The sequence below is a fragment of the Lipophrys pholis genome, assembly GCF_963383615.2.
Source record: "Lipophrys pholis genome assembly, chromosome: 2".
NCBI classification, from domain to species: Eukaryota; Metazoa; Chordata; class Actinopteri; order Blenniiformes; family Blenniidae; genus Lipophrys; species Lipophrys pholis.
Window position 1 is genome coordinate 12,006,059 of NC_137636.1, and position 10,496 is coordinate 12,016,554.

At 42.0% G+C, this 10,496-nt stretch overlaps 1 protein-coding gene across 1 annotated transcript in view; it reads left to right on the forward strand.

Annotated features, from left to right (window-relative positions):
* The window catches only part of igdcc3 (immunoglobulin superfamily, DCC subclass, member 3), a gene marked incomplete at both ends in the record, with an annotated part of 60,133 nt that extends 50,205 nt beyond the window's left edge, over positions 1-9,928 (forward strand). Inside the window, 7 exons of the mRNA XM_080458823.1 lie at positions 4,828-5,075; positions 6,363-6,527; positions 7,232-7,420; positions 7,840-7,944; positions 8,095-8,230; positions 8,400-8,610; positions 9,803-9,928. Of these exons, the coding sequence (XP_080314949.1) occupies positions 4,828-5,075; positions 6,363-6,527; positions 7,232-7,420; positions 7,840-7,944; positions 8,095-8,230; positions 8,400-8,610; positions 9,803-9,928 (1,180 nt within the window). The remainder of the gene's footprint in view (positions 1-4,827; positions 5,076-6,362; positions 6,528-7,231; positions 7,421-7,839; positions 7,945-8,094; positions 8,231-8,399; positions 8,611-9,802) is intronic.
* Positions 9,929-10,496: the final 568 nt, after the last annotated feature.

A 10,496-nucleotide genomic window follows, 5' to 3' on the forward strand; every position in this document is an offset into this window, starting at 1 on the left:
TCAAAAAGCAAGTGAGTCAGTATGTGCACAAATAGCCCCATGGTGCATGCAATCATTCATTTTGTGCACACGCATAATCAAACATGAAAATTCGCAAGCGTGTTGCCCTTTGCTCCTCATCCGTGCACACACACTGTACACAGCAAACACGCGGGGAGAAGACGAGGCTGCGTGAAACGCTGCGTACGATATGCAGTGATGTCAGAGGAGGGCTGATTGGCTGCGTCTGCAAACACACACATTACTGCGCACGGCGAAGGTGTGCATGTCACTGTCACATCTCAGCAGATCTTCACACCTGCACGTGCACACACACACACACACACACACACACACACACACACACACACACACACACACACTGCCAGTGTTATTGCTCGCCCATTCATTACCAGCGTGTGCTGACCAGGCAACTGTAAAACATGCTATCAAGGCTATTTGGAGCCCGTTTGAAAAGTGTTGCTAATTAAGTATGAAGACTCACCTCCTGCTCAAGTCTTTAATTCTAGCATGTATGATCCTCCTACATACAAAATGTAGTCTCACATCAAACAGTTAAATATTACCGCTGAATGTCTCGGGTTTATTAAGTGTTAATAATGCAGATACAAATGAAAATCGTTATGTGTAAAACGCTTCGGTAGCCCGACGATTTCACATGTTTGTGCAGTGACTTTAGGTTGTGTAGAATATAAAGGAGCATGTTTGAAGTGTGGGAGCCGCACTGACTTTCATAATTGACGGCCAACATCTGAAACAGGCCACCACACAAACCTAGGCATTTTGTAGCTGAATCCCTTCAAAGGACCCCCGCCCCCTTTCTTCTCGTCTCTCTTTTTCTCCACTTTTTTCTCACTAAGACCTGCCTTTCTTGTTGCCGGCCCCTCTCTGCGCCCCACTTCCCCCTTCCTGCCCCCATTACAGAGAGCTGGGGCCTGGGCATTGGCCTTGAACTCCGACCCTGCCTGCAATCAGTCATATCCCTGGGCCCTTCCCTCCTCTCAGGCCACAGACAGCTCATCGCTCCTCCCCTCCCCCTTCCCCACCTCTTCTCCTGTTCTCTCTTTGTCCCCATATTTTGTTTCCCATTCGCTCTTGCTGAATCCAGAATGCCCAAGCTGGCTTTTGATGGGGGTGCTGCTCAGAGACAACGGAGAGTAAACACAGCCTCCGCAGCTGAACAACAGACCCAACAGCCGGGCTGTCAGCTATTCCCCCGGACCCGTCAGTCTGTGAAATGACCTCGAACTGATGAGTAAATGATGGTGTCGTCTTGTCAGGGCAGGAATGCTTAGTTTTTGCAGTAAGACGAGACAAGATCCCAAATTCAGGCCACAAACCTACTAAAGTTTGTTTTTTTCCCCCCAAGTCAGCTGTTGCATATCAACACAGATAGAGTTGTTATTATGCTATCTTCTCAAAAAAGTCTTGTAAAAATTAAGGGATCTCTTGAACTTTATAATTTTAAGAGGAAATTAAGAGGAAACTATCACAATAAGCACATATTTATTTCATTACACTTTAGGAGTAAATGTAAATACATTTAAGCAGTTGCATTGCTCCATAGAAACACATCAGTCCCTTTTCTTCTGGTATATTTTTTGACTTTGAACAGTTTTATGAATCAACACTATAACCTGATCCACTCAAGAAAGCTTCAAACTAATTCTTTGCCTCTCTTTGGTTTAAACCGTTAACCAAAATCAGTTGTGATTAAGAGGAAACAAAATATAAAATCTCAAATTTAAAACAATTTAAAACAACATTTTTAAATCCTCGCAGTGATGCATCTGCACATATTGGTTCAAATCTACCAAAGTGTTTGTCCTGGAAGCTGTAAATGGATGTTTTTACAGCAGGTGTGGAATTTCATAAAGCGCACGTCGGCAGGATCAGCCCATGTGTGTGTGAATGTTCATGCATGCATCCGTACGCTACTGTACCTCCTCAAACAAGCAGCTTCTTGTGAAATTTTTCCTGCCTTCCTTTCACACTCTCATGAGGCCCATCCGGTCCCCGGTGGCATTGAGTAGTACATCCCCAGGGGCCTCTTTGCTGGGTCTGGTCATCCTGCTCTCTTTGCAAACACTCCATCCATCGCTGATATGAAAGGCTGTCAGAAATGTGATGGTTGAGTAGTGAGCTGAGAGCTGGTGACTGCTGCCACCTCAGGGGTCAGAGGTGAGATTGGCTCCGAGAGGGTGAAATACAGAGGGCCTCTTTGACCTGATAATTATCCAGATTGAATCCACCTGGCAGACTGGAACGAATAATAACCTCGCAGCTCAGCTCTGCCCCAGATTACAGATGTATAGTCGCCGTATCCCAGCACATCAGTTTTGAAAAGGAAATAGATTGATTCAATCCTCCACCCATGCCTGATGACCCAGAAGAGCACTCCTGTGTCCTTACAAATCCGTCCTTACAAACCGGGCTGTGGCTGGTGTGAGGTCAGTGCTGCTGAGAGCTGAAATGCCACTTTGCTCATGTCCCATTTCACAGGTCCAGAAGGTGTCCAATAAAAACTCCTGTACACTCTGACATGCTGCGCCTTCAATAAATTGCTTGCTTGTCCTCAAAGGATTGTGCCAACAGTTCTTAATAAACTGTGATTTAATACACAGAGGATGCTTCCTGTCCATCAATGAAAGATGACATTCTGCCGGACAGGCTCTGGCAGACTGCATGTGACAGATTAGCAGGATCTTTCGGGGTATATGCTTCATTCCTGTGGCAATCATTTCCCCTGTTTAAATGTAAAGCACAGCAGGAGAAAACCAAAAGCCTGAAGCTACAAACCTTTGTTTGAAAACTACTTCTGATCTCTGAAATGTCATCACCAAGGGTAACACATCCCTTTAGAGGAATGAGGCTGATTCATTTTTCAATGGTTAATCTTAGTAAGCTATCAAAAGATTGGCACTGCTGTTTCAAGTTTTTATTGGTCATAATCCATTCATCCATCTTGTACACTGCTCTATCCAGGTCAGGGTTGTGGCGCACCAAAGCTAATCCCAGCTAACAATGAGCGAAGACATCTCTTTTATTTGTTGAGCGCTTTCCATTAAATATATAGACTTTTTTATTCATTTAAACACAATAAACTCAGGCAGAGTCATTAAGCATTGGATCCTTCACAGTAAAAACAGCCTGGCATCATTCAAAATACCCAATGACAGAAGTATGTCACAGAGGCCGGCGCACTGCAGCCGTGGACTCGTTTTGGGTCCGTGAAACCGTGATGGAAGCAGCACTTCAGAAATCCTCCTATCTTATAAGATGACTCAATATTCAGCGTTCATGAAACAGGACAGTGTGTTAAAACTGGAAGGTGGGTGGATAAAATAACTTTAAAATGTATAAATGTGTGTAAATGTGTACCTCATTCTTAAATTAATTCTTAAAATTATTGACACTTTTTATTAGTGAAGAAAAACTTTTTAAGAAGGCAGTTTTATCACAATTGTTTTCAAGTGATCTTGTGTCAAGGGATGAAGAAAAAAAGTAAATGGGCTTCTCAGTGTGGACTTTGTTCCCACAGTCCAAAAAATAGGCGTTTGAGATTAATTGGTACCTCAGCAATTGCCTGTAGGCTTTAATGTCTATGTGTGTGACTATTCGTGTTTGTCCTGGCAACCTGAACTAGATCTATACTGCCTCGACGACAGTGAGCTCAAATCAAATAATCACACAAAAAAAGGTCATTAATCTAGACATATGAAGTGAATTCCTACACCACAACCTTGGTCAGAGATAAAAGTTCGATAATGCGATGTACAGTGTGGTTTTTTTTACCACAAAAGCTTGAAAAGTCATTCAGTCTGGATTTTACACTTTTTGATAAAACTCGTATGAAATTAAGAGTTTTATTTGCCCTGACATCCACGGCCATTTTTTATTTCATTGTATGGATTGTATATGTGACCTTGGTTATGGAAACTGCTTGAGGAAATACAGTATTTTGAGGAAATGCTGTCAATGTTTTTTTATTCTTTATTTTTATTTTTTTTTGCTTTAAGAAAAAAACTAAATGTGAAGACTAGATTCATGGATACTTGTTTAAGAACACCTACTCACAACATGCTCACACATACACACATGAACCATATACATCCACAGCCCTTATATTTCTTCATACAACAGGAAATAGGCCTGGTGGGAGGAAAAACAAAGAACCAGAGATAGAAAGATGAGGACAAAGAGCAGAGTGGCAAAGGTACAATGGAGAGGAGTCACTGTATGTAGGTATCCATAGGTGTGTGAAATCATGTATGTGTGCATACATGGATGGATGATCGGTCTCACCGATGTAGGAAAATCACATTTTTTTGAAATACCTGAAATAGATTCATAGACTCTCAAGGGAGTTTGAGTGCAAGACAAATCAGTCTGAAAGTATGTGCTCTGCATGACTGAAGACCTTTTCCACGTACTGCTGCTATCCGCTGTGTGTGATGAGCACCGCAAATCTCTCACACAGCTCAACGCAGCGCCTTGCGCACTTGACATAATGTCACATTCATCTTCTGTGCCGTATGCAGTCCTTTTCTGAAGTATGAGAAAAAACTACAGTAGGCACATTTACTCAAGTACGGGTACTTTTCTTGTTAAACGCTGTGTAAGTGCCTGCCGCAGTAACTTTTTCAGGCGAAAGCAAAGAACCATGCACAAGTTTTCAACCACACGCACGAGAGGTGCCAGTGTTTCATTTCTTCGAATGCAGGTTAAAATTAGAAACGGTGCAAGCCTCCTGTTATGCATCAGAGAATCTTAACTTTCACATTTCCCTTGCCCACCTTCTCCGCCCTCTCTCCCGTTCCCTTGCAGCACACTGACGATATACAGCATCAGCCAAGACGACGAGGCCATCTACCAGTGTATCGCGGAGAACAGCGCCGGCTCCACACAGGCCAGCGCCCGCCTCACAGTTCTCTGGGCTGACGGTCTGCCCGGCGAGCCCACCCACGTGCAGGCTGAGGCCCTCTCACCCACCACCATCCAGGTGTCCTGGAGGAAGCCCGAACAAAACACTGAGGACATCATTGGTTACGTGCTCCACATTCGCAGGACAACAGGTGGGTCCACACGAAGGCGTCGTTATGCAACAAATGCAATGGTGTACATAAGAACGAGGTCAAGGCGCATGTCAGGTGAATAGAAGTGTGTTGCATAAAAACCCAATAATTAATAAGCCAGATAAGAATAGATTATTTATATTTAACTGGTGGTGACAGATACTAAGGACCTAAACTCATTTCAATTAAAGAAATAAAACAAACCTGGACTCCAAGTTAAATGACAATAAAAATCAATCAGAGAAGCCTTAGGTACAGTGTAAAATATGTGCTGTATAATTTGTATGTGTAAATCTATTCTATGTAACTTATGATAGCAATATACATTATATCTTTACTCAAGCCACGTCTTTATAAAGTTATGATGGTAAACCAGAAGTTAAATAATAAATTACAAATATTTTCACATGACTACAGTAATTAATGACTCTAATGGAAATAAATGCTTTTAATCGATCAACACTTTAATATTACGTTATAATTAAATATTACATCACATGTATGCAATATTACTTGACGTTGTTGCCTGTAAACATTAGTGAAAGGGATTGCTCCTCTATGAAGATGGTACAGGCCTGCAGCCTGAATCCCTGCACTCCACTATCCAGGCTCATTAACAGGAATGATTAAATTAAAACATATCAGATTTTTATCCCAGTTTGTTGATCACTGTTATGATGCCTCTGTGCACGCCCGTCCATGCACGTGCAGTGAGTGTATTTACAGCTCCGGCTCGGCCCACGTGTGTCGTCTTTGTGTGTAAAGTGCCATCGCACCAGCTGATGTTCTCCGCAGCAGTTCTATTGGATGGATAATTAATGGCCCTGGGGACCAACCAATAGTATCTGCTGTAATTATCCTTCCAAGATGGCATGGCCCAATGGATTGAGGGCTTGTGGTAGATAGCAGTTATGGCTGGGTGTCTCTGAATTAAAAGCAATAAAAAGCTTTAACACATCCTGTATAACTCCCCTGTTTACCCCCTTCATCTCTCCACTCCGCCCCTGCAATTCACCAAGCCATTGTTATTCAGCCTCCCAGGGCCAAACTGCATTAGCTATTAACTAACAGCAGCTTTGATAAAAACCTGTGAAAATGGCCAGTAACCACAAATGATGACAGAAACAGATTATTTTTATAGCAATCATTTCAATGATTTGTATTCATCCCCCCCCCCCCAATTTTGTTTTTTAATTTATGTCTCTCCGGTTTCTATTTCCTTTCATCCTTTGTGGGCTTATATTTCTGTCCCTCTTCCTCGTTATTCCTCCACGATTCGTCCTTCAGACCCAGTGGAGATGGAGTACGAGGAGGCTGTCAGCAAGGCAACGCTGCAGCAGATCATTCGAGACCTGGAGCCCTCAACCAGCTACACCTTCTACGTCAAGGCCTACACGTCCCACGGGGCCAGCAAACCATCGGACAGGGCCACTGAAAGCACGCAAGGGGAAGGTGAGTGGAGAGGCCAACACACTCAAAAGTGATCTCTCACCAATAAAAGCTCAACTTAAGATCTCTCAAAAGATTCCTCGTGTTTTCTAAAGTGAAAAACAGCCCTCAGAGTTCATCACTACTGCTTGAATGCTTCATTGAAAAGCATTGCCCTTCTCTAATAAATTATATGAAAAGAAATTCAACCAAACAAATGTTTGCTCATAAATCCTCATAATGATGGTCAAATATCTTAAATTTTTTTTTATGTTGTTTGAGGTTATATTATAAAGCAGTGGAATTCAATGTCATAATGAAAATAATTTGTATTTATTTATTTAAAATACATTTTTAGATCTCACCTTAGTGTAAAGTCGTGTCGGTGTGAAGGTTGCGACAACTGCACATTACGTATAACTAGCTGATATTTTATATTATCAAGTAACTAGCATGAGAAGAGTTCACATACCTTAACTGTAAGTTAATACTATGATAGTGTGGAAAATACTACAAATTCTGGTTTTGACATAAAGCTGATTTAGTTGATCTGAAGCTTGATATCAATATCTTCTGATCGCTGAATATTTGCGTGTCTTCACTGTGTTTTTAATTGGCCACAAAGTGTCCAAACTTCCAGAAGAAAAGCTTTGCTCTTCAGCTTTTACTGCGGCTCTGCTCATGTTGCTGTAGTACTTGACATCCTTGACTTCGTGTATGTGTTGCAGTGCCCGCGCCTCCTTCCCTACACACTAGGGTGGTGAACAGCAGTGTTGTACAAGCAACATGGGAATCTTCCTCCAAGATGGGCCAGCATCAAGGCTTCAGGCTGTATTACAGGAGAGCGCACACACCTCGCTTCACTGGTCCCATCACTTTGCCTCGCAACGCCACCCAGTACAACATCACTCAGCTGGGTAAGACCTCGTCTCTTTTTGACATTTGATTGTGTTGTAGTGTTTGTTTTTCTTTTTTCTTAACAAGCTATACTTGGTATTGAAACCATCTTGGATACTGTAACCTGAGTCTGAGACAATACTCACGCGTGTGAAATCCTGTCCTGGGTCTGTGGTGAAGATTTATCTGGGACCGTATCTAGGATGCATGGGAAGATCCCTACACTTAATTTTGTCATGGTAAAGAAATACTTTCATAGATGCTGAGTAAAGTAAGAATATGTTTGAACATCTAAACACTCTCGTCAGTGTAATTTCCTCAGACAAAGAGCCGGAGCAATTAATGTGTCACAGAAAATTAGCTGCGGCAAATTTCCCACCGAGGATTCCCGATAAGCTGGCTTTGTGTTAGACGTCTTTTATTCTTTTCTTCTCTTCAGACTCCTCCCTGCTCTATGAGATAAAGCTGATTGCATTCAACCAACACGGCGATGGAAATGCCACTGTGCGGTTTGTCTCACTTCGGGAGGCGCTGGAGAAATCCGGTGAGTGTCAAGCAACTTAAAATGCATTTAATTCCTTCCAATGAATCTGTCTTCTTTTGGTTTAATCAAAGTGGCCATTCAGGCCGCAGGTGGGTAAATGTACAGGGCCTGTGCACACCTTGCTGACATGAGAGTGTGATGCCTCCTCAGTGCTGGACGACTCCTGCGACTGTGTGAAAGACGACCACGGCAAAACTTCCACAACAGGGATCATAATTGGGATTCACATTGGAGTTACATGCATCATCTTCTGCGTGCTCTTCCTCGTCTTCAGCTACCGCGGCAGGTCAGTGCAGATGGGATATTTTCATCAAATGGAAACAAAGAGAAATAACTTTCCAATGGATGCTGCTGGGGGTTAATATCTTGCATGTGTCCACACCAGAGAAGTGTCTCATCTTCATGTGTGTGTGTGTGTGTGTGTGTTTGTGTCTGTGCGTTCATGTAATCCTCAGGTTAATGATGTGTAAGACAGTTCAAGCCACCCCCCAGGCAGGGCACAGCACTGTGCTGGAATCCTCTTCCTCTTCCCAGGGGACCTCTGGGCTCAACGGGGCTGCCAGGAGAGAGATGGAGGTCAATGGCAGCGCAGCGGGGAAGAAAGTTGTCGACAGCAACGAGCTCGAGAGGCTTTTCACTCAAATCAACACCCAAGACACATGCATGGTGAGTTTTAATGGTATTTCTTCATAAATTCTCTGTTTCTGTTAAGAGAAAGGCAATTATGCTCATTATGAGTCAGATTGTTTGCAGGGTTTGATTTGTGATGAAAGCAGAGGGGAAAGAGAGGTTTAGATTTCCTGAAAAGTTTCTCAAAATTATAAAATAAGTTGAAATATTACACCGTAATTGCAAAGAGTGGGATGGTTGCAGGCTGTACGTTAGGGTTTAACGTGGCTTTCATTTTCTGTGTGAAAACACAGGAAGAGCAGCACTGACAGAGAAAACTGTGTGTGATGTTTCTTTACCGTAACAGACTTCTGCTTACATTGTGAAAAACATTCTATTTGATATTTCACTCTTCTGGTGATCAAGCACAAAAGTGAATCCGGTGTTTCCGAAAGGCCAGAAATGTTATTTGAAGCTACGATGTGAAGCAAGCTGATAATGCTGACAGCCAGTTTCAATGCATCACATCCACTTTACTCGTTTTACCAGGATAACATATGAAAACGCTAAATGATACGTGTCGCTAACATGTGGCCAAGGACGATGTTCATGTCCATGTTTGTTTTTAGGAAACACAATCACAAATTCAGCTTCAATTCCTTCTGCAAACATCTGATTAATTTCCATAAGCTGTAGTGGTTTTGAACAGCAAAGGAAAACCTATCGCTGACTCAACTTCATAATGCCATTAAGCTCTGTTGTTCTTATTGTTGTTGTTTTTGTTTGTTGGCCCCCTGGGCAGAAAATAATTACCGTACATTCGATTCTGACCTGTAATTGTTGCCAGACTGTTGTCCTTTTGAGGGATTATTAGCAAGGTCACAGCAGCTTATACATCGTTTATGCAGCAGCTAAAAGAGGAGCGAAGCTGGTTCAGCATGTTTAAATGTTGCACAAGTGACTTTATATTGCAATGTTCAAAAAAAAAAATTAAAAAAGACTTGAGAGTATAAACTGTGTGTAGTTAACCTAAAACAGAATAAAATATATTTTTACAGACAATAAAGATGTTTATTGATTTAAAACAAACTGAAAAAGCTATAAATGCTATGATATTTACTGCCAGACATAATGATTATATAACTTGTTGGTGTCGGTGAAGTAAAAAAGAAAACTGGTGATTAAAAACAACGGCAGTGCCCGTAAGTGCAATACTCTGCATGACTGTGCGGTTTGTTTGTGTTTCCAGTCCGACTCCTACACACTGAACGACACCCAGCTGTCGACGATACCTCTGGAGGAGTTTGCGGTGGAAAGGGAGACGCAGTTCCAAGAGCCTCCTGCAGCAGGAGCGGTTCAGCAGGACCAAGGCTAAATCATGTATGAAGGCCAATTCACACGACACGACCCGGTGTCCTCTTAGACTTTTCTCTCACTCAGGTTGACAAGTGTTTCTTTTCAAAGTAGGTTTTTTTTTGTTTTTGTTGCTTTGTTCTTTTGTGCAAAGATTTTTTTTTTTAATTAGTAAGTTAAAAAGTTCTGGAGGATCTAGGACTGTGTATCAGAGTCTCTTTGGGCCCAAGCTGTTTCTAGCTGGACCGAGACCTTTTTAATGGTTTTTTTTCAGTCTTTTGTTAATTTTCTGGTGTTGGGCAGCACAGAGAATAGAGGGCCCAGAATGTCCTTGTTATACAATGACTTTATTTTTAAGTTTATGAATCTAAATATATATATATAAATCTACATATATATATCTTTATCACCTATATGTCAAAGCAGTTATAAGTTATTGGTCTTATCTCTACTTTCTGTGGATGTCAAAGATTCCTGCTGCCTGCTCTCACCTACCAATGATTCCACCTTCTCGCTCACAGAAGACCTCAGCCTTCTTCCAGGGATTTGATATATTCTGTCTCAGGACTTTGTTTCAGTGATATCAGCAT